Genomic DNA, 24300 nt, shown 5'->3' on the forward strand with positions numbered 1-24300 from the left:
GTTCTCCCAGTATCTGCGTCGGTTTCCTCCGGGTGCTCCGGTTTCCTTCCACAAGTCCTGAAAGACATGCTGTAAGGTGAATTGGACATTCTGAATTCTCCCTCAGTGTACCCGAACAGGCGCCGGAATATGGCGACTAAGGGCTTTTCACAGTAACTTCATTGCAGTGTTAATGTAAACCTACTTGTAACACTGATAAAGATTATTATTATTATTGGATGGGCAACAGGAGACAGAGAGTAGTGGTGGAAGGGAGTGTCTCGAAATGGAGAAAGGTGACTAGTGGTGTTCCACAGGGATCCGTGCTCGGACCACTGTTGTTTGTGATCTACATAAATGATCTGGACAAAGGTATAGGTGGTCTGATTAGCAAGTTTGCAGATGATACTAAGATTGGTGGAGTTGCAAATAGCGAGGAGGACTGTCCTCCTCATACAGGAGAATACAGGAAAATATAGATAGATTGGAGAGTTGGGCAGAGAAATGGCAGATGGATTTCAATCCAGGCAAATGCGAGGTGATGCATTTTGGAAGATCTAATTCAAGAGCGGACTATACGGTCAATGGAAGAGTCCTGGGGAAAATTGATGTACAGAGAGATCTGGGAGTTCAGGTCCATTGTACCCTGAAGGTGGCAACGCAGGTCGATAGTGGTCAAGAAGCATACAGCATGCTTGCCTTCATTGGACAGGGTATTGAGTACAAGAGTCAGCAGGTTATGCTACAGTTGTATAGGACTTTGGTTCGGCCACATTTGGAATACTGCGTGCAGTTCTGGTCACTGTGGTTCACCAGGATGTTGCCTGGTATGGAGGGTGCTAGCTATGAAGAAAGGTTGAGTAGATTAGGATTGTTTTAGTTGGAAAGGCGGAGGTTGAAGGGGGACCTGATTGAGGTCTACAAAATTATGAGAGGTATGGACAGGGTGGATAGCAACAAGCTTTTTCCAAGAGTGGGGGTGTCAATTACAAGGGGTCACGATTTCAAGGTGAGAGGGGGAAAGTTTAAGGGAAATGTGCATGGGAAGTTTTTTTACGCAGAGGGTGGTGGGTGCCTGGAACGCTTTGCCAGTGGAGGTGGTAGAGGCAGGCACGATAGCATCATTTAAGATGCATCTAGACAGATATATGAACGGGCGGGGAACAGAGGGAAGTAGATCCTTGGAAAATAGGTGACAGGTTTAGATAAAGGATCTGGATTGGCGCAGGCTGGGAGGCCCGAAGGGCCTGTTCCTGTGCTGTAATTTTCTTTGTTCTCTATTATTATTAAACAGCCCTGCTTGATTGGCAACCTATCCAACACCTTAAAATTCACTCCCTCCACCACTGACACACTGTAGCAACAGTACGTACCATCTACAACAGTATTTTTCAAACTTTTTTTTCCCGGGACCTATTTTTGCCAACCGGCTGACCTTCGTGACTCAGGCCACGTTCATTTACCTTTAATGTGAAAGGGAAGACAGCTGTGTCCTCATGATCTTACTCCAATCAGGTTCTTTTCATCTTTGCGAAAATGGAAAATCCAACCTCGCACATGTGGGCCGTCGTGAAGGGCAAAAGCAACAAAATGCTTGTTTTACTCAGCTCTGGATACTCCTGGAAAATGCAACACCAGAATGCTGACAGCCTCATGGGCTTCTGCCGTGTTTTTAATGTCCTATCACAGGCCAGATACAGGAGCGTTGTCTTTTCATTTGGAGTCAAGTTAATAACGGACTCTGCGCTCTCAACCTCAAAAAGGAATTTTTCACCCACCACTTCTCTTTCAAAATTTGAAGCTTCTCTCATTTTCCAGTACTTCCTGGCATATAACACACATGGGTTTTACATCCTTTTTGCATTGGCACAATTGACAAAAACCATACCTCAAGGAATCATCTTTATACTGCTTTGTTCCAGTTACGTTTCTTCTTTGTAGACTGTTAACCAGATGCCCTGGAGCTCTGTACAGAGCTAATACTAGCATTGCTGTGTCCTGCCATGGATTCTCCTGAGCAACTCTCTCCAGCAGATTCAGCTGAGAGATACTGGGCAGTCGGTACCTTGCGTATGTGTGTCTCTGGCCATCTTTCTTGTAAGCAAACAATTCATTAAAAAAAATTTTTTTAGAGTCCCCAATTCATTTTTTCCAATTAAGAGGCACTTTAGCGTGGCCAATCCATCTACCCTGCACAGCTTTTGGGTTGTGGGGGCGAAACCCACACAAACACGGGGAGAATGTGCAAACTCCACACGGACAGTGACCCAGAGCTGGGATCGAACCTGGGACCTCGGCGCCGTGAGGCAGCAATGCTAACCACTGCGCCACCATGCTGCCCTGTCAGAAAAGAATTCATTTTCAATCCGCTTGCCTTGCTTGCTCGCAGCTAGAAAATTGAAAAAGCTCTCCTCTGTGATTTGGTGCCAAAAGCAAGTACATATAGGGCGTTTGACATCAAGTGTAAGTGCAGTCCCCATGTCTGCGTGGGTCTCTCCCCCACAACCCAAAGATGTGCAGGGTGTGGGGGAGAGACCCACGCAGGGTAAATTTCCCCTTAATTGGAAAAAAATAATTGGGGACTTTACATTTATAATAAACGGGTATGAGACGATATACATTAATGATCTGGAAAAAGAAACAAAGGGCATTGTTGCTAAGTTTGCTGATATACAAAGATATGTTTTTTGTATTTATTCTTGGAATGAGGGCATCGCCCTTGAATTGAATGGCTTGCTCGGTCATTTCAGTGCGGGGGCAATTAATAGTCAACCACATCATTGTGTGGATCTGGAGTCACATGTAGGCCAGACCAGGTAAGGACAGCAGACTTCCTTTCCTAAAGGACATTAGTGAACCAGATGGGTTTTTACCCATTGGCAATGGTTTTATGGTCATCATTAGACTTTTCATTCCAGATTTCTTGAATTCAAATTTCACCATCAGCCGTGGTGGGATTCAAACCCAGGACCTCAGAGCAATAGTCTGGGTCTCTGGATTACTAGTCCACTGACAATACCACTACGCCACTGCCTCCCCCTTGAGGGACAGGTTGTGTTGAGGAACCCGAGAGGCTGCAGAAGGACCTAGCAGGCAAGGAGGTGGGCAAAGTGGCAGGTAGAATACAATCTAGTAAAGTATGAGGTTGTGCACTTTGGTAGGAGAAATGGAGGCATAGACTATTTTCTAAATGGGAAAGGCTTCGGAAATCAGAAGCACAAAGGGACTTAGGAGTCCTTGTTCAGGATTCTCAAGGTTAACATGCAGGTTCATTTGGCAGTTAGGAAGGCAAATGCAATGTTAACATTCATGTCGAGAGGGCTAGAATACAAGACCAGGGATGTACCGTTGAGGCCACATAAGACTCTGATCATACCCTATTTGGAATCTTGAGAGTAGTTTTGGGCTCATATCTAAGGAAGGATGTGCTGACTTTGGAGGGGGTCCAGAGGAGGTTCACAAGAATGATCCCTGGAATGAAGAGCTTGTCATATGAGGAACGGTTGAGGACTCTGGGTCTGTACTCGTTGGAGTTTAGAAGGATGAGGGGGGGGATCTTATTGAAACTTACAGGACACTGTGAGCCCTGGATAGAGTGGATGTGGAGGATATTTCCACTTGTAGGAAAAACTAAAACCAAAGAACACAATCTCAGACTAAAGGGAAGATCCTTTAAAACAGAGATGAGGAGGAATTTCTTCAGCCAGAGGGTGGTGAATCTGTGGAACTCTTTGCCGCAGAAGGCTGTGGAGGCCAAATCACTGAGTGTCTTTAAGACAGAGATAGGTAGGGTCTTGATTAATAAGGGGATCAGGGGTTATGGGGAGAAGGCAGGAGAATGGGGATGAGAAAATATCAGCCATGATATCAGCCATGGGCAGCACGGTAGCTAGCATCAATGCTTCACAGCTCCAGGGTCCCAGGTTCGATTCCCGGCTGGGTCACTGTCTGTGTGGAGACTGCACTTCCACCCCGCGTGTGCGTGGGTTTCCTCCGGGTGCTCCGGTTTCCTCCCACAGTCCAAAGATGTGCAGGTTAGGTGGATTGGCCAGGCTAAATTGCCCTTAGTGTCCTAAAAAATAAGGTTAATGGGGGTTGTTGGGTTACTGGGCTTGAGTAGGGTGATCATTGCTCGGCACAACATCGAGGGCCGAAGGGCCTGTTCTGTGCTGTACTGTTCTAAATGATTGAATGGCGGAGCAGACTTGATGGGCTGAATGGCCTAATTCTGCTGTTATGTCTTATGGTTATGGTGTTATGCCGCTTATAGCCAGAAGACTCCACACAGCCTCATTTCCTTCTCATTTAGAAGCCGGAGATGGCTGCCATTCTCAATAAAAATGGCCGGTAGCGGCCGTTGGCCGCATCTCCCGCAATTGGGATGACCGCAACTTATTGCTCTACAACCCCCACTGAACCCACAGGTCACAACCCTCACTTTGAAAATCTCTGATCTACAAGAGGCACTGCAACAACTTGCCAAGGCTCCTTCGACAGCACCTTCCAAACCCTTGACCTCTACCATCTAGAAAGACAAAGACAGCAGATACCTGGGAACCCCACCACCTGCAAGTTTCCCTACAAGTCACTCACCACCCTTTTAAAAAAGGTTTACACTTCAGGGGCAATTCAACATGGCCAATCCACCTACCTTGCACATCATTTGGGTTGTGGGGGTGAGACCCACACAGGTCACTCACCATCCTGACTTGGAAATATCTCTCCATTCATTCACAGTGGCTGGGTCAAAATCATGGACCTCCATCCATGAGGGTGCACCTACACCACATGACTGCAGGGGTTCAAAGGCAGCTCAGCACCACCTTCTTGAGGACAATTAGGATTGGGCAATAAACAACATGCTGGCCAAGCCAGCAATGCCTACATCCCGTGAAATAATTTTAAAATAATGGATTTGACAGGGTTTTGAGAGGTATGGTGAGGGGTCCGGAGAGGAATTGTATTTAATTCATAGTCAAGCTCGAGTATATTTTTGTCTTCTATATACATAAGTTTTGTGAGGGCCACGAAGAATCCAGCACGAGTTGAAGGATAGAAAGAAATAACATTTATTTACACGGAAGCATTGTGGTTAGCACAATTGCTTCACAGCTCCAGGGTCCCAGGTTCGATTCCCGGCTTGGGTCACTGTCTGTGCGGAGTCTGCACGTTCTCCCCGTGTGTGCGTGGGTTTCCTCCGGGTGCTCCGGTTTCCTCCCACAGTCCAAAGATGTGCAGGTTAGGTGGATTGGCCGTGATAAATTGCCCTTAGTGTCCAAAATTGCCCTTAGTGTTGGGTGGGGTTACTGGGTTATGGGGATGGGGTGGAGGTATTGACCTTGAGTAGGGTGCTCTTTCCAAGAGCCAGTGCAGACTCAATGGGCCGAATGGCCTCCTTCTGCACTGTAAATTGTATGAAAAAAAACCATATGTATATACACAACAGCAGCAACTTCCCTTGCAGCTCACTCTCCTCGAGCTGGTTCCAAACTGGCCAGCTCTATTTATGCAGGGAGTCTGCTAATGATTTCTCCGCCCTCCTCATTGGGGAAGCTCATACCCCCAAAGGATTGTGGGATTGCCATTAGTCCCCAGCCAATGGTAAGCAGGCAGGTTATAACATCCCTCCCCCCCCCAAAGTCCAAGGAATCCACCGAAGACCCTGGCGAAGGAGGGCGTCGGACTCGTTTCACCACAGGCCGGACACCATTTGCACGAGACGCTGGATCTGGCGGCGTGTAACGAGATGGAGGCCGGCGCTTCAGTGATGAACAGCGTAACGGTTGTACATCCACGGCCTGTGGGCCCGAGGATTCCCCCTCTGGGGCGTCCTGTGTCTCCATCTCGGAGTCAGAGTCTGCTGCCTCCGTCATCTCGGCGTCTCTATCTCCACGCGGTTCTGTCATGACCTGCGCAGGCTTTGAGTGCGGTACCAGAGGAAGATTGTGAGGAATACTTTGCATTGTGTCTGGTCTCTGTGGCTGTAGAAATGAGCTCCTGGGGCAGGAATCTTTGGAAATGATAGTCTTCTGGACCGAACATGGTCTACATGTTTGCGCTGGAGACGACCCTGGGCTTGCACCTGGTAAGAGATAGGGCCCGTTTGGCAAAAGATTATGCCAGGGACCCACTGGGCACCACCAGCAAAATTCCGAACAAACACTGGGTCACCGGGCGCAAACTGCCGAATCGGCCGATGCCGAGAAAAACCATGTCCCTGCCGTTCTTGTGTGCGGCGTACTTTTGCGCCAATGTCCGGGAAAACCATGCTAAGGCGGGTGCGAAGTCTCCGGCCCATTAGGAGTTCTGCGGGAGCTACCCCAGTCACCACATGTGGGGCAGTCCTATATGAAAACAAAAAACGAGCCAGTCTCGTGTCCATCGACCCAGAAGACTGCTTCTTTAGGCGGCCGGCGGAAGCTTCTGATGCTCCTGGCAAATGGAGCAGTTTTGGGCCACCTTCTCAATGTCGGTGTTGAGGCCTGGCCACCAGACATAACTCCGGGCCAACATTTTCATTTTGGTCACACCTGGATGCCCATTGTGCAAGTCTCTCAGTATCAGCCTTTTTCCGGGACAATCACACGCGTCCCCCACAAAAGGATGCCGTCTTCCACGCTAAATTCTGACAGCCTGGAGGAAAATGCCCGCAACTCGCCTGGGAGCTGTCTGTGCTGCCCACCATACAGGACTATGTGCCGAACCTTTGACAGGACTGGCTCCGTCTGGGTCCACTCACGGATTTGTGACAGGCAAGGTTTCCATGAGATCTGTGATGCCGTGACAGGCAAGGTGTCCATAAAATTTTGGGTTGCAACCACCTCACCGGTCGTGGGGGTCGACATGGGTCCGGTCGATAAAGGCAATCTGCTCAGTGCGTCGGCATTCGCTATCTGGGTTCCTGGTTTGTGCTCCAGAGAATACTCGTATGCAGCGAGCAACAAAGCCCAGCGCTGGATCCGTGCGGAAGCAATGGGCGGTATTGGCTTATCCTCTCGGAAAGGTCCCAGGAAAGACTTATGATCAGTCACGATAGTGAAGTGGCGGCCATACACGTACTGGTGGAAACGCTTCACCGTAAAGATCACTGCCAGGCCCTCCGTCTCGATCTGCACGTACTTTTTATCCGCTGCAGTCAGTGTGCGGGAGGCGAAAGCTATCGGCCGCTCGGCCCCGTTCTCCATCTTGTGGGACAGGACGGCCCCAATGCCATACGGGGATGCATCACATGTGACGAGCAAAGGCTTTCCAGGATCATAGTGGGTTAGTAACCCAGATGACGACAATTGTTGTTTTACCCGCCGGAAAGCGGTTTCTTGCGGCTGACCCCAAACCCAGGCGTGATTCTTCTTTAGCAGAAGGTGCAACGGGGCCAGTGTAGTTGCCAGATTGGGGAGGAACTTTCCGTAATAGTTTACTAGGCCGAGAAAAGAACGAAGATGCGAAGTGTCAGTCGGGGCGGGGGCCTGTTGAATTGCGCGCACCTTCTCTGCGACGGGGTGCAAACCTTCGTGGTCGTGGTCCACCCGATAACCCAGGTAGACTACGTCCTTTGCCTGAAAGACGCACTTTTTGCGACGTAAACGGACTCCAGCCTCCGAAAAGCATCTAAGGACAGCCTCCAAATTTTCTAGTTCCGACGTCCCGGTTATCAAAACGTCATCTAAGAAAACAGCGACACGCGGTAAACCTCTCAAAAGGCCCTCCATAACGCGTTGAAAAATAGCGCATGCAGAGGACACTCCAAAGGGCAACTGTGTATATTCATACAGGCCCCGGTGTGTATTAATCGTTACATATGACCGGGAGGCAGGGTCCAGCTCCAACTGTAGGTAGGCGTGACTCATATCTAATTTTGTGAACAAGGGTCCGCCTGCAAGCTTCGCATAGAGATCCTCTCTGCGAGGCATTGGGTATCGGTCGAGTCGGGAAGTCTTATTCACTGTAAGTTTATAGTCGCCGCACAAGTGAACTGTGGCATCTGGCTTCATTACAGGTACAATTGGTGCTGCCCAGTCAGCGAAACGGACGGGCCTGATGATACCCAAAGTCTCCAAACGAGTGAGCTTCCCTTCTACCTTCTCGAGCAAGGCGTAAGGCACCGGGCGCACCCGGAAATAGCGCGGCGTGGCTCCTGGTTTGACTTGGATACGGGCTACGGCCCCTTTTATTCTCCCCAAACCAGGCTGGAATACATCTGGGTATCGTCCTAGCACCTCAGTCAACCCTCCAGAAACTGTTTGGAGGATGTGCTGCCACTGCAGCTGCAACCAGTCCTGACCCAACAGGCTGGGCCCACTTAAGTGGGAAACGCCCCTCCTGACGTCCATAAACAACAGGGGTCATCGTAGTTCCTGCAATGTCCAATGGTTCCCCCGTGTAGGTGGCCAACCTGGCCTGTGTGTCGGTTAATGCAAGGGTCTGTATACCCTGCTTGATGTGAATGTCCTCTGGGAGATCACGGAGATGCTGCGCCAGTGTCCAACTCCATCTCAAGCGGGTGACCATTGACCCGTACTTTCACCTTAATGGGGGCCACATGGGGAGCTGCCACACAATGCAGCTGCAGGCAGTTGTCCTCCGTCTCCACATCCTCGGGAGTAGTTGCCGCAGGTTCATCCAAATGAAAGGTACGGCCCCTGGGCTGGCCCCAGTTTCTGTTGGAGCGACGGCGCTTCTGGCGCCCCCAGGACCGGCGTCCGCAACGGGGTCGGCGCCCACATGTCTGACACGGACATGGCTCCTCATCCATCGGTTCTGGAGAAGGCTCCCTTCGGGGAGGAATGTCCGATGGCCATTGGCGTCGATCCGGACGTCGCCTTGTCCAAGGTACCGCAGGGGTGCGGGGGACGCTTTCGGATGGAAGGGGTTGCGCCCCAAGGCATGCACCTCCATTCCCTGTAGCTTCTGCACTCTCTCGGGACAAAACTATTTGAATGGCCTGTTGAAAAGTCAATGTTGGCTCAGCTAACAACTTTCTCTGGGTGGCCACATTGTTAATACCGCAACCCAAATGGTCGCGTAACATTTCTGACAAGGTCTCACCAGTCACAGTACTCTGCAATTCTGCATAGCCTGGATAGAAAGTCGGCAAGGGATTCTCCTGGGGTCCTCTCAGCGGTATTAAACCGGTAACATTGGACTATCGTGGACGGGGTTGGGTTAAAATGTTGCCCACTAAGTTCACAAGTTCATCAAACGTTTTGGTGTCTGGCGCAGCTGGGTACGTAAGGCTCCTAATCACCCCAAACGTATGCGGGCCGCAGGCGGTGAGCAATATGACCACCTGGCGCTCGTTTTCGGTGATGTTGTTTGCCCGGAAATAGTAACGCATCCGCTGTGCGTACTGGTTCCAGCTTTCCAGCGCAGCGTCAAAAACATCCAAACGTCCATACAGAGGCATGGTGTAATAGAAAACAACTTTTTTTTTAATAAACAATTTTATTGAGGTAGTTTTTGGCTTTATAAACGGTTACAGACATCATCAGAAAGAAAGCAAAAAAGGCAAAAATGTGCAAACATCCACGTACTTTCAATACTTCCATCGTAACATATTGCACAAGCCCGCTCCCCTCCCACCGGTACTACCCGCCATATTCTCCCTCCTACTCTACTCTACCACCCCCCCCCCCCCCCCCCCTGCTGACGCTCACTCTCCCGCAAAGAAGTCAATAAATGGTTGCCACCTCCGGGTGAACCCCTGCACAGATCCCCTCAAGGCGAACGTAATTTTTTCCATCCCCAGGAAACTCGACATGTCCGCAAGCCACCACTCAGTCTTCGGGGGCTTTGAGTCCCTCCACGCCAATAATATTCGTCGCCGGGCTATCAGGGAAGCAAAGGCCAACACATCGGCCTCTTTCTCCCCCTGGACGCCTGGGTCTTCCGAAACCCCAAAAATTGCCACCCCTGGACTCATCACCACCCTTGTTTTTAGCACCTGGGACATGACCCCCGCAAATCCCTCCCAGTACCCCCTCAGCTTAGGGCATGCCCAAAACATGTGAACATGGTTCGCTGGTCCTCCCGCGCACCTAGCGCATTTGTCCTCTATCCCGAAAAATGTGCTCATCCGAGCCACCGTCATATGTGCCCGGTGAACGACCTTAAATTGGATCAGCCCGAGCCTAGCACATGTCGCGGTCGAATTTACCCTACTCAGGGCCTCTGCCCACAGCCCGTCCTCCATTTCCCCGCCTATCTCCTCCTCCCATTTAAGTTTCAGTTCCTCTGTCTGGGACCCTTCCTCCCTCATGAGCACCTTATATATACCCGAGACTCTGCCCTCCCCTTCTTTCCTCCTGGAGACTATTCTGTCGAGGATCCCCATTGGCGGGAGGCGCGGGAAAGATGGGACCTGTCTACGAACAAAGTCCCGCAACTGTAGTTATCTAAAATCATTTCCCCTTACCAACCCAAATTTCTCCTCCAAGCTCCTCAAACTCGCGAAGCTCCCTTCCAGGAACATATCACCCACCCTTCCCGCCCCTGCTCGCTGCCATACTCGGAACCCCCATCCATACCGCCGGGGGCAAACCGATGGTTGTCGCAGATTGGCGCCCAGACAGACGCCCCCATCTCCCCCACATGCCTCCTCCACTGGCCCCATATCCGCAGGGTCGCCACCACTACCGGGCTGGTGGTGTACTTGGCCGGCGGCAGCGGTAGAGGAGCCGTGACCAGGGCTTCCAAACTGGAGCCCCTGCACGAAGCCGCCTCCACCCGCTCCCAAATAGACCCCGTACCCACCATCCACTTCCTTATCATAGCGATGTTGGCCGCCCAGTAATAATTGACCAGACTCGGCAAAGCCAGCCCTCCCTCGCTGCGGTTCCTCTCCATCGCCTTCTTCACCCGCAGGGATTTTCCCGCCCAGACAAAGCTAATGATCAGCCCGTTAACTCTTTTGAAGAAGGACTGTGGGATAAAGATCGGGAGGCACTGAAAAATAAACAAAAATCGAGGGAGGATTGTCATCTTTACAGTCTGCACCCTCCCTGCCAGCGACAGCGGGAGTGCATCCCATCTCCGAAACTCTCCCTTAATTTGCTCCACCACCCTGGCCAAATCTAACTTATGCAGCCTGCCCCAGTCTCGTGCCACCTGGATTCCCAAATACCGGAAATTTTCCTCAACCAGCCTAAACGGTAGCCCTCTCAATCTGTTCTCCTGGCCCCTTGCCTGGACCACAAACATTTCACTCTTGACCGTATTTAATTTGTATCCTGAGAACTGGCCGAACTTCCTCAGCATTCCCAGTATAGTTCCCATCCCGGCCACTGGGTCCGACACGTACAGGAGCAGGTCGTCTGCATAAAGAGAAACCCTGTGTTCAACCCCGCCCCTCACCATCCCCTTCCATCCCTCTGCGGCTCTCAGCGCAATCGCCAGCGGCTCTATGGCCAGCGCAAACAGCAGCGGGGAGAGCGGGCAGCCCTGTCTGGTCCCTCGATACAACCTAAAGTACTCCGACACTTCTCTGTTGGTCCTGACGCTGGCCCTCGGGGCCTGATATAATAATTTGATCCAATCCACCAATCCCTCCCCGAACCCAAACCGTCCGAGCACCTCCCATAGATAGTCCCACTCCACCTTCTCGGCGTTCATTGCCATCACTACCTCCACCTCTCTACCCGCCGGGGGCATCATTATCACATTGAGCAATCTCCTCAGATTGGCCACCAGCTGCCTACCTTTCACGAACCCCGTTTGATCCTCCCCAATCACCTCCGGTACACAGTCCTCCATTCTACCCGCCAGTACCTTTGCCAGGAGCTTGGCGTCTACATTAATCAGGGAGATTGGCCTGTAGGACCCGCACGCCTCCGGGTCTTTACTAGAAAACAACTTCTAACCTGTATCCAACAAAAATTCAGGGAGGTGGCTTCAGCAGTGTAGACAGCTATTCACTTTAACCCTCGTCGCCAGTTTTGTGAGGGCAACGAAGAATCCAGCACGAGTTGAAGGATAGAAAGAAATAACATTTATTTACAATAACATATATTATATATATATATATATATATATATATATACACACAACAGCAGCAACTTCCCTTGCTGCTCACTCTCCTCTAGCTGGTTCCAAACCGGCCAGCTTTATTTAAGCAGGGAATCTGCTAATGATTTCTCCGCCCCCTCTTTGGGGAAGCTCATACTCCCAAAGGATTGTGGGATTGCCATTAGTCCCCAGCCAGTGGTAAGCAGGCAGGTTATAACAATAAGTAATTTCCGCAGGGATTTTGGAGTCAGCCTTGTGTCAGTGGCCACATTCTCTTCGTGCAGGACTGAGGCTGGAGCACTACATATTAAGGGGCTATCTTTTGAATGAAAGATTAAATTGAGTCAATCTGCCCTCTCAGGTGGATAGAAAAGATCCCAGAGCACTACTTTGAAGAGTAGGGGAGTTCTCCCCGGTATCCTCGTTAATATTTATCTTGAAGCAACACCCAAGATTATCTGATAATTTTATTGCAGTTTGTGGTGCAAATATTGGTCGGTACATTTCCTGCATTACAAATAACTATACTTGAAAAAATACTGAGATATCTGTGGCTGCGATGCATGCTTATAAATTCAAATCAATTTCACATTTCCTGCATTACAACTGACTAAACTTCAATAATACTTTGTTGCTTGTAAAGCACGTGTCCGGAGATCATTAAAAGTACTGGAGAAATGCAAATTCTTTATCCCAAACATCGTTAAAACAAACTTTAACTTGACACGTGCAGAATTAAGACTTTTCTCACTACTAACTTTAATGATAAAAATAGCATTGACAGCAGATTCAGAATAATTTGTCTCAGTGATATTAGAAACAATAATGGTCGCAATCATAAAAACTGGCCCTCGAGTCAAAGGCATCTATAACCATAGTTTAGTTACACTACTCAACAGGAGCTCAACAGGTTTATTTAGAGTACAATATGTTGTTTGTTAAAATAATCATTGAAAACCAAACTAGCCTTTGATCCTCACAATAAAAACTGCTTGCTTTCCGTGACAATAATAAAAAAAAAATCATGTTCAAGCGACCCATCTGGGAAAGGTTGGGAGCCACAAACGAGGCGGCGGCCATTTGGCCCATCGAGTCTGCACTAGCTCTCTGAAAGAGCATTCTATCCAGTCCCACTCCCTGCCTTATCCCCATAACCTTGCACATTCTCTTTTTTCAAAATAACAATCCAATTCCCTTGTGAATACCTGGATCAAATCTGCCTCCACCACCCAATCAGGAAGTTCGTTCCAGACTCCAAACCACCTTCTGGGTGAAAAATATTTCCCTTGCATCACTCCTACTCCTTTTGCCCATTATTTTGAACCTGTGACGTCTAGTACTTGATACTCTGGAGTGGGAATAGTTTCTCACTATTTCCCCTGTCCATATCCCTCAGGATTAATTCTCCTTTCAGCCTTCTTTCAGTAAAGAAAACAGTCCCAACCTCTCCAATCTATCCTCATAGCTACAGCTCTTTATCCCTGGAATCGTTCTTGTAATTATGCTCTAAACTCTCGCCAATGCCGTCACATCCTTCAAGTGGTGTCTGGACGTAGTAATCCAGATGAGGCCTAACCAGTAAGTAAATTACCTCTTTACTCTTGTACTTGATGCCTCAATTAATAAAACCGAAAATGCTACATGCTTATTAACTGCTCTTAACATGCCCTGCCATCGACAATGACTGATGCACAGAGGTCCCTTTGTTCCTGCACCTCCTTTATTTTATACTATCTCTTCATATTCCTCCTGTCAAAATGAATCACATCTCGCTTTCCTGCATTGAAGCCTCTCTGCCACTTGTCTGCCCAATTCACCACTATGCCCATATCCTTTTGAAGTTCAAGACTATCCTCATCACAATTAACAATGCTTCCAATCTTCATATCATCCACAAGCCTTGAAACCATGCCGTGCATACCAGTCTAGGTCATTAATATACATGAGGAGCAAGAGTCCTAACACTGACCCCTGGGGAACTCCATTACAAACCTTCCTCCAATCTGAAAAATTATTCATCATTGCTATGTTGCCGGCCACTCAGCCAATTTCTTATCTGAGGGCCTACTTTTCCTTTCATTCCATGAGCTGGAATTCTGCTCACAAGTCTGTTGTGTGGCACAACATCAAATGCCTTCTAAAACTCCATGTGCACCACATCAAAGCATTGCCCTGATCTTTTCTTTTATAAATTTAAAGTGGCAGTTTAGTGTGGCCAATCCACCTAACCTGCACATCTTTGTGTTGTGGGGGTGAGACCGACGAAGACACGGGGAGAATGCAAACTCCACACGGATAGCATTGCCCTCATCAACCTTCTCTGTTACCTCCTCAAAAAACTCCAGCTAGTTAATTAAAGAGCACATGCAGCTCTTGAGCCATAGGTTTCAGGCACAGGGCTGGAGCACACCTTCACACACTAAACCACCATGGAGCATAGGACTGAAAATTATTGCAAATAGACACTGATCTATTACACATTTCATTGTAATGGCACCCACTGTCAAAACCAGTTTTCAACTTCTCATGTACAGCAGTATTAAGGTTTTCTGCGCTACTTTTTTCAATATTTTCCATTTGCCATGTCTGTGCAATATACACCAGCACTACAAGATTATGAACAGTCCCAAGTTTCGGACAATTGAAGTTTTAATGTATATATAGACACACCAACACAACTGTTAACTCGCTCTAGGCTGATTATTTTCAGTGTGGTACTGAAGGAATGCTGCAGAGGTACCACCCTTCATGAGATGTCAAACTGATGCCATGTAAAAAAAAGTCCCATCTCAGTCCAGAGACCAAGGCCATCAAAATGATTTTTAAAAATAAGCATTTATTGAGGTATTTATGATTTTATAACAACAGAAGAACCAGTGTACATACAAATATGAACATAGTGCAAATGATGTCTCCCCCTCACCCCCTCACATGTCCCACCTTTCTTACACACTAATCTAAACTAAACCCCAACTCTCCCCCCCCCCAAACTAGTTTAGGAGTGACCCAGGGCTGGGATCGAACCTGGGACCACTGCACCATCATACTGCCCTCACTCAAACATGCCGACTTACATTGGCTCCTATGGGCAGCAGGGTAGCATGGTGGTTAGCATAAATGCTTCACAGCTCCAGGATCCCAGGTTCGATTCCCGGCTGGGTCACTGTCTGTGCGGAGTCTGCACGTCCTCCCCCTATGTGCGTGGGTTTCCTCCGGGTGCTCCGGTTTCCTCCCACAGTCCAAAGATGTGCGGGTTAGGTGGATTGGCCATGCTAAATTGCCCGTAGTGTCCTAAAAAGTAGGTTAAAGGGTGGGGGGGTTGTTGGGTTACGGGTACAGGGTGGATACGTGGGTTTGAGTAGGGTGATCATGGCTCGGCACAACATCGAGGGCCGAAGGGCCTGTTCTGTGCTGTTCTATGTTCTAACTCTACATCATGTACCTCACCATTAGTGGTTGCATCCTCAGCCATTTAGGGTGCAAGCTCGGAAATGCTCTTCTCTAAATTTGTTGTAATTCCTTAAATTGAGCTCTTTAAAAAAAAACAATCTCCCACACTCCTGTGAAGTGGCTTGGGCCATTTTACTACATTGGAAAGCACCAAGTTGGTCAATGTCTTGGCCACCATTACTCCCACACCCAATAAACATTTGTTCGTGGGATCGGTTTTCTGCAAATTGGCACCCGAAATGAAAGTCGCCATAGTCCCCAAGGAATAGACTGCTAGAGCGCTGACTGGTGATTTAACCTGAACATAAGAACTAGGAGCAGGAGTAGGCCATCTGGCCCCTCGAGCCTGCTCCGCCATTCAATTAGATCATGGCTGATCTTTTGTGGACTCAGCTCCACTTTCCGGCCCGAACACCATAACCCTCAATTCCTTTATTCTTCAAAAAACTACCTATCTTTAACTTTAAAACATTTAATGAAGGAGCTCAACTGCTTCACTGGGCAAGGAATTCCATAGATTCACAATTCTTTGGATGAAGATGTTCCTCCTAAACTCAGTCCTAAATCTACTTCCCCTTATTTTGAGGCTATGCCTCCTAGTTCTGCTTTCACCTGCCAGTGGAAACAACCTGCCCGCATCTATCCTATCTATTCCCTTCATAATTTTATATGTCTCTATAAGATCCCCCCCCCCCACATCCTTCTAAATTCCAACAAGTACAGTCCCAGTCTACTCAACCTCTCCTCGTAATCCAACCCCTTCAGCTCTGGGATTAACCTAGTGAATCTCCTCTGCACACCCTCCAGCGCCAGTACGTCCTTTCTCAGGTAAGGAGACCAAAACTGAACACAATACTCCCAGGTGTGGCCTCACTAACACTTTATACAATTGCAGCATAACCTCCCTAGTCTTAAACTCCATCCCTCTAGCAATGAAGGACAACATTCCATTTGCCTTCTTAAACACCTGTTGCACTTGTAAACCAACTTTTTGTGACTCATGCACTAGCACACCCAAGTCTCTCTGAACAGCGGCATGCTTTAATATTTCATTGTTTAAATAATAATCCCGTTTGCTGTTATTCCTACCAAAATGGATAACCTCACATTTGTCAACATTGTATTCCATCTGCCAGACCCTAGCCCAAATCCCTCTGCAGACTTCCAGTATCCTCTGCACTTTTCGCTTTACCACTCATCTTAGTGTCATCTGCAAACTTGGACACATTGCCCTTGGTCCCCAACTCCAAATCATCTATGTAAGGTCACCACATCTCAGGCAAGCCTTCATGGATAATCTCAGCCAGTATGGGAATTAAACCTGTGCTGTTGGCATCACGAACTAGCCGTTCAGCCAACTGAGCCAACCCTAAATCGGCAGCTATACCCAAGTAAAAGCAACTACCTTTAAGGTGCACATCATTCCAACTGGGACATACATCAGTTTTCATCACTGCTGATCGACATCTGGAATTTGAGCTCTATCTGTATCTTCTCAGTTGGAACACCACCCCGTCACAGAATACTACAGTGCAGAAGAGGCCCTTCGAGTCTGCACCGATGCATGAAAGGCCCTGACCTGCCTATCTAACCCCACTTGGCCCATTGCCTTGAATGCCATGACGTGCCAAGTGCTCATCCAGGTACCCTTTAAAGGATGAGGCATCTCCCCCCACCCAGGAAGTAATTCCAGACCGTCACCACCCTCTGGGTAATAAGGTTTTTTCTCAAATCCCCCCCAAACCTCCCTTTGAACTTTTGTCCGCATAGCTGACCCTTCAACGAATCCACACCCCTCACTCTTGTACACCTCCATCAGGTCGCCCCCCCTGCCTTCTCTGCTCCAGAGAAAACAATCCAAGCCTATCCAACCTCTTCCCATCTCAGGTGAATCTTCTCTGCACCCTGTCCAGTGCAGTTATATCCATACTAGAATGTGACGACTAGAACTGCACAGTACTCCAGCTGTGACCTCACCAGTTTTATACGGTTCCATCATGACCTCCCCGCTTTTGTAATCTATACCTCGATTGATAAAAGCGAGTGTCCCATCTACCTTTTCTGTCACCCTATTAATCTGCCCATCTGCCTGCAGAGATCTCGATCCATAGGCTCCACTATCATGCAATGCAGCTTCTTTCCAAGTCACTCTTCATCCTGACATGGAAATATAACGCAGTTCCTTCACTGTTGCTGGGTCAAAATCCTGGAACTGCCTCCCGAACAGCACTGTGGGTGTTATCCACACCTCAGGGACTCAGCGGTCACCACCACCTTCTGAAGGCCATCTAGGGACGTGCAATAAATGCTAGCCTAGCCAGCGACGTGCACGTCACGTAAATTAATTTTTAAAAATGCCTCTAACCCACCAATCTCAAAGAAAAAACAATAAAGCCCAAAATAAATATTCAGACACTTTTCAATGGTCCAACATTTTTATTATATTTCAAACCAAATTATTGGATTCCCAATGTTTACATAGGCTTCGGAGGGGGTCCACGTGGGAGGTTGGCCTGGAAAGAAAAATATTACAGATCAGCATCCATACAAACTGTAGTCGACTATGACCCAAGTGCTTTACAGCCAATTAAACACTTTTGAAGGGGGCAGCACTGCTGTCTCACAGCGCCGAGGTCCCAGGTTCGATCCCGGCTCTGGGTAACTGACCATGTGGAGTTTGCACATTCTCCCCGTGTTTGCATGGGTTTCACCCCCACAACCCAAAGATGTGCATGCTAAATTGCCCCTTGATTGCAAAAAATGAATTGGGTACTCTAAATTTATTTTTAAAAATACTTTTGAAGTGAAATCACGTGTATTTGGGAAATTCCTCTCCCTCATGGCAGAGGGCATCAACCTAAAATTCAGAATTCATGTGACAACTCGGGGTAATCGGCCAGATTTGAAGCATTGGCCTGATTTTCTCTTCATCCCAACCTCTTGACGAAATGTAGTCAATAACCAGTTGTGCTGGTTATAATTTTCCAAAATTCCAGATTCTGGAACAGTGCAGAAGATTGGAATATGGCAAAGCTAACACTGCTATTCAAGAAAGGAGGCAGGGAAGGAGGCTACAGGCCTGTCAGTCTTCCAAATTTAAGGAAGTCATAGAAATGCACTTAGAAAAGGGAAATCATCATTCTCCCCGCATGGGTTTCACCCCCACAACCCAAAGATGTGCATGGTAGGTGGATAGGCAACACTAAATTGCCCCTTAATTGGAAAAAAATACTCTAAATTCATTTAAAAAAAGGGAAACCACTGTTGACAGATGGGGTAGATACAAATGTATACTTGTATTCCTAAAAGGTACTTGTGCCGATCATTTCAGACCACAATGGGAAAATGTCTTCCTCCAAGGGTTGTCAATCATGGAATTCGCGGGCTGCACAGTGGAGCAGTCGGTAAGCACTGCAGCCTCACGGCACCGAGAGGTCCCAAGTTCAATCCCGGCTCCGGGTCACTGTCCGTGTGGAGTTTGCACATTCTCCGTGTTTGCGTGGGTCTTGCCCCCACAACCCAAAGATGTGCAGGCTAGGTGGATTGGCCACGCTAAATTGCCCCTTAATTGGAAAAAATGAATTTGGTATTCTAAATTTTTTTTTTTAAATCATGGAATTCTCCACCATAGAGGGTTGAGGATGCACCATCATTCAACATATCTAAGGTTGGCATAAACAGATTTTTGATCAGAGAATAGAGACAGGGAGAAATATTTTAAAAGTACATAAATTTAGAGTACCCAATTGACTGACCCTACACATCTTTTTGGGGTTGTGGGGGTGAGACCCACACAGACACAGGGAGAATGATGATTTCCCTTTTCTAAGTGCATTTCTATGACTTCCTTAAATTTGGCAGACTAACAGGCCTGTAGTTTTGCTTTTTCCCTACCTCCTTTCTTGGAGTGTTAGCTTTGCCATATTCCAATCTCCACTCCACATGGACAGTGACCTGGGGCTGGGATCAAACCTGGGGCACCGGTGCCATGAGACAGCTAACCACTGGGCCATCTTGCTGCCCCGAGTGGGAGAAATACGAGTTGACACAGAACATCAGCCTAGATTGTATCAAAGGTTCAAGGATCTATATGGTCTACTTCCTATTTACGCTCTCAATTGCAAGAAGCCTTGAAAGGCCTCCAAATTCTCTTTGGAGCCTAGTGGCGCAGCTCTAGTGAGATCGAGTAACTTTCCCTCTGGGGACTGCCATTAGCACTCTTTCCCCTTGGTTTCTGTGACCATTAGCACCTGGTTTCCCTAGATTTCTGTGGCTATGACTCATCTTTCATTCTCACTCCACAGCATAAATATTTCCCATTTTCTTTGTCTGTTAGCTTTGACAAAGCGTCATCGGACTGCAAACGCTAGCTCTTTTCGCTGCCAGACCTGCTGAGATTTTCTTTTGTTTCAGATTCCAGCATCTGCAGTAATTTGCTTTTACATAGATCGAGTAACTGTTTGGTTAAGGACGTGGCATGGGAGCAAATTGATTTCACTAGACAACAAGATCAAGATCCAGTTTATAGGATATGGCATGCTACCAGCAAGGGTTTCAATACTTACGCCTGGCCTGAAACGTGGTGGTGGAGTTCGATCCTTCCTGGCCTCCCGTGAACGATTTCTCACCACTTTGCTATGGATAGCACAGCTGACACAGTAATGCAATTTCACGTATAGCTTGGGCAACACATAAGCTGAAAACAAAGAAAGAAGCGTCAGACCAAGCAACTGCAGCATATCTGAATTTTGAACAGAACCAGTGACAATCAGTTCATAGAATCATAGAATTTACAGTGCAGAAGGAGGCCATTTGGCCCATCGAGTCTGCACCGGCTCTTGGAAAGAGCACCCTACCCAAGGTCAACACCTCCCCCTATCCCAATAACCCAGTAACCCCACCCAACACTAAGGGCAATTTTGGACACTAAGGGCAATTTATCATGGCCAATCCACCTAACCTGCACATCTTTGGACTGTGGGAGGAAACCGGAGCACCCGGAGGAAACCCATGCACACACGGGGAGGATGTGCAGACTCCGCACAGACAGTGACCCAAGCCGGAATCGAACCTGGGACCCTGGAGCTGTGAAGCCATTGTGCTATCCACAATGCTACCGTGCTGCCCATCTTACCTATTTACTTGAATTAAAACAAAGGGGGAAAACAGGCGAGTAATCAGGTTATCACAGAAACTCACCATCAAAGACACTGGCCTCCGAAATATCTCGAACTGCAGCAGCCTCCACAATGTTGCGGATGACAAATTTCTTAATCGCTTTGTCCTTGGGGACGCAGCGGGCACAGTTTGTGCATCGAATGGGCTGGACGTGGCCACGGCCCTTCTTGGCACGTCCGTTATTCCTTCGCTTCTTAGTCTGAAAGAAAGTATTGGTTCAATTGTTAAAAATCATTGAAACAGTGTTGTGCAATTTGCCAAGATTATAAAATGTCAGACCCACTCTGTCATCTGCAGTACCTTATCCTATTGTGCATTCTTGAATTGCAAGTGTTATGTTACTTGATGGGAGGGGTGAGAAGTGTAGCCCCAAGGTCCTGCAACCATATCAGCTCCTAGCACAATAATTGCAGCAGTCGAAGTTGCCGTGGCCCAGATCAGCAAAATCCAGCACATTTCCTGGCTCAAAACAGTTTTTCCCTTTACAAGGTTGGTTTTAACTCTGAACCTGGGACGTGAGGGACTTGCTAACCATTCACTGCCTCGACTAACGCAGAAAAAACACATTCTGCAATGGGACATGGAAACGGCCGGAGAAAGTTGCCCAGCGATCGGGGCTGCAGGTGGGACAGGCCGAGGCCTCCAGGCGTTGGGCCTCAGCCTGGCGGAGCCGCCCGACCCGAGTACAGAGCCGGGAAAGCAGTGAGGCGCGAGCGGGGAGGGGAAAGTGGCCTTTGCTGCCGCATCGCGAGGCCCAGATCCCGGGTGGCCCGCGGTTTGCCGCCTCCTTCCCTCAGCCTTTCACTCACCATGTTCAGCACGCGTCCCAAAGAGGACGGCCAGGCGGCGCGCGCTCCTTTTATACCTCCGCCTCAACCCCGGGAGCCCGCCAAAACCTCCTGCCATTACACAATAAAAACCACCAGCGCTCCGACAGCCCCACCACAACCAATCTTCCCCATGGCTTTCCGCTAAAGGTCTTTTCCAAAAGCCATGGGAACGCAGACTAGCCGGGACTCCTTTATGTGGCGGATCCTCGGGCGGCTCCAGCGGACGTGCAACGGTCCATCCCAGCGAGCAGCGCGAGCAGCCGCCGCAGCTGATTGGCGGAGCCGCCTGTCAAACAGTGGATCCGTCAATCCGATTGGATAGCCCTACCCCCACCCCGGAAATAAAACCCCGCGGATGCTGGAAAATTCAGCAAGTCTGGCAGCATCTGTGGAGAATGAAACCGAGTGAACATCCAGGTCAGGGACTTATCTTCAGAACATTCCATTGAAATACTGCCTTTAATATAATAAAACACAGGACAGGTGCTGCAATAGAGGGGCTGCAGTTTAGGACTCCTTCCATTATATAACTCACTTAAAACCCAAGCTATTACATACCTCATAAAATGCTAAATATAACGTAAATGTTGATACAATCTGCACGGTGAAGTGAAATGTAAACCAAATTGAGCCATATAACACGGGAAAGTGCAAACTCCTCACAGACAGTCACCTGAGGCTGGAATTGAACCCAGGTCCTCAGCACCGTGAAGGAGCAGTGCTAATCATTGTGCGCCCCCCCACCCAAAGCTCGATTATAATACAATTCAAGGACAGCACAGTGGTTAGCACAGGTGCCTCACAGCTCCAGGGATCCAGGTTTAATTCCAGCCTCCAGTCAGTGTGTGCGGAGTTTGTACTTTCTCCGTGTCTGCATGGGTTTCCTCTGGGTGCTCCAGTTTCCTCCCACAACCCAAAGATGTGTCGGTGAGGTGGATTGGTCATGCTAAATTGCCCTCAAGTGTCCAAAAAAGGATAGTTGGGGTTATGGGGATAGGGTGGAGTTGTGGGCTGAAGTCTGGTGCTCTTTCCAAGGGCTGGTGCAGTCTCGATGGGCTGAATGACCTGTTTGCACTATAAATTCAATGATTCTATGACTGCCACACTGCCAGGGTAGCACAGTGGTTAGCATTGCTGCCTCACAGCACCAGGGACCAGAGTTCAATTTCAACCTCCGTCGAGTTTGCACGTTCTCCCCATGTCTGCGTGGGTTTCCTCCGGGTCCTCTGGTTTCCTCCCACAAGTCCTGAAAGATGTGTTAGGTAAATTGGACATGCTGAATTCTCCCTCTGTACCCGAACAGGCAATAGTGTGAAGACTAGGGGATTTTCACAGTAACTTAATTGCAGTGTTAATGTAAGCCTACTTGTGACAATAATAAAGATTATTATAAGAGACCGGTTGAGGTCTCGCCAGGAAGCATCTGGGAAGTCCCGCCCACTACCGCACTGAGTGCTTCTCCCATTACATTGCACCCATTAACTCCCCCGAATGAAAAAACAGTGCATTAGCCCAGGCTTTTACTCTGGTCAATTTCACCTCTGGCTCCGAAAAGCTTTCTGGTCTTGCAAAACAAGATTCTTTTCAAAAACATGACTACTGCAGTCAAACACACTAATCCAGGCTTTTAACCATTAAATTGCCAAATGTTTATAATCCAATAGATCTAAAATCCTGTATTCGTCACAGACTACACTGCAGAAGTATTTGATTGGCTGTAAAGACAGAGTGCGGAGTACAGAGCGCTTTGTCAACCGAGTGCTAAGTCAGAAATTTGGTGCAATTGCGGCATATTTCTCAAGCTGTAATTTAGATTAACAGTCAGAATCTGACAAAACTTTAAAACTGCTAAAGAAACTGCAAGCTATTGAACAGACAGTGCCTGGCAGTGAACTGTCAATCAACTAAAAGTGCTTGCATGAATAAGTGCCAGTTACTCAGCAGTAAGCTGCTACTGTGAAAATTGCACAGGTATGACCTGGCCACACAAAGCAGGACAAATCCAACCAAGTCAATTACTGCCTCAGCAGTCTACTCTCGATCATCAGTAAATTGATGGGAGGGATCCTCAACAGTGCTATCAAGCGGCACTTACATTGCAATAACCAGCTCACTGGTGCTCAGTTCAGGTTCCGCCAGGGCCACTCAACTCCTGACCTCAACCTTAGTCCAGACATGTACAAAACAGCTGAACTCGAGATGAGGTGAGAGCGACTGCCCTTGACATTAAGGCAGCATTTCACCGAGTATGGTATCAAGGAGCCTAAATAAATTTGGGATTGGGGGAAAACTCTCCATTGGTTGAAGTCATACCCAGCACAAAGGAAGATGGTTCGGGCTGTTGGAGGTCAATCATATCAGTCCCGGAACATCCTCAGGGTCGTGTCCTTGGCCGAACCATCTTCAGCTTTTCATCAATGACTCCCTCTCCATCAAAAGGTCAGAAATGGGGATGTTTGTGGATAAGTGCAAGTGCTCAGTACCATTTGTGAACATAGAACAGTACAGCACAGAACAGGCCCTTCAGCCCTCGATGTTGTGCCGAACATTGTCCAAAACCAAGATCAAGCTATCCCACTCCCCGTCATTCTGATGTGCTCCATGTGCCTATCCAATAACCGCTTGAAAGTTCCTAAAGTGTCCGACTCCACTATCACAGCAGGCAGTCCATTCCACACCCTAACCACTCTCTGAGTAAAGAACCTACCTCGGATATCCCTCCTATATCTTCCACCCCGAACCTTATAGATATGCCCCCTTGTAACAGCTACATCCATCCGAGGAAATAGTCTCTGAACGTCCACTCTATCTATCCCCCTCATCATCTTATAAACCTCTATTAAGTCGCCTCTCATCCTCCTTC

At 48.3% G+C, this 24300-nt stretch overlaps 1 protein-coding gene across 1 annotated transcript; it reads right to left on the reverse strand.

Annotated features, from left to right (window-relative positions):
• Positions 1–17850: 17850 nt before the first annotated feature.
• LOC119958235 (40S ribosomal protein S26) lies at positions 17851–21643 on the reverse strand. Its single transcript, XM_038786647.1, has 4 exons — positions 21417–21643; positions 20629–20806; positions 19995–20125; positions 17851–17942 (listed from the first exon to the last, which is right to left on the reverse strand). Exons 1-4 carry the CDS (start codon positions 21417–21419, stop codon positions 17904–17906), a joined length of 351 nt encoding a protein of 116 aa, XP_038642575.1. The 5' UTR covers positions 21420–21643; the 3' UTR covers positions 17851–17903.
• Between the last annotated feature and the right edge of the window lie 2657 nt (positions 21644–24300).

This window comes from Scyliorhinus canicula, chromosome 28 (assembly GCF_902713615.1).
Source record: "Scyliorhinus canicula chromosome 28, sScyCan1.1, whole genome shotgun sequence".
Lineage (NCBI taxonomy): Eukaryota > Metazoa > Chordata > Chondrichthyes > Carcharhiniformes > Scyliorhinidae > Scyliorhinus > Scyliorhinus canicula.

Excerpts from the sequence above, each read along its gene's own strand:
- LOC119958235 (XM_038786647.1), bottom strand. Across the intron at positions 20,126-20,628 it reads GGAGGCCAGTGTCTTTGATG|CTTATGTGTTGCCCAAGCTA; the intron begins GTGAGTTTCTGT and ends CTTTGTTTTCAG. Across the intron at positions 17,943-19,994 it reads CACCACGTTTCAGGCCAGGC|GCCAACCTCCCACGTGGACC; the intron begins GTAAGTATTGAA and ends TTTTCTTTCCAG.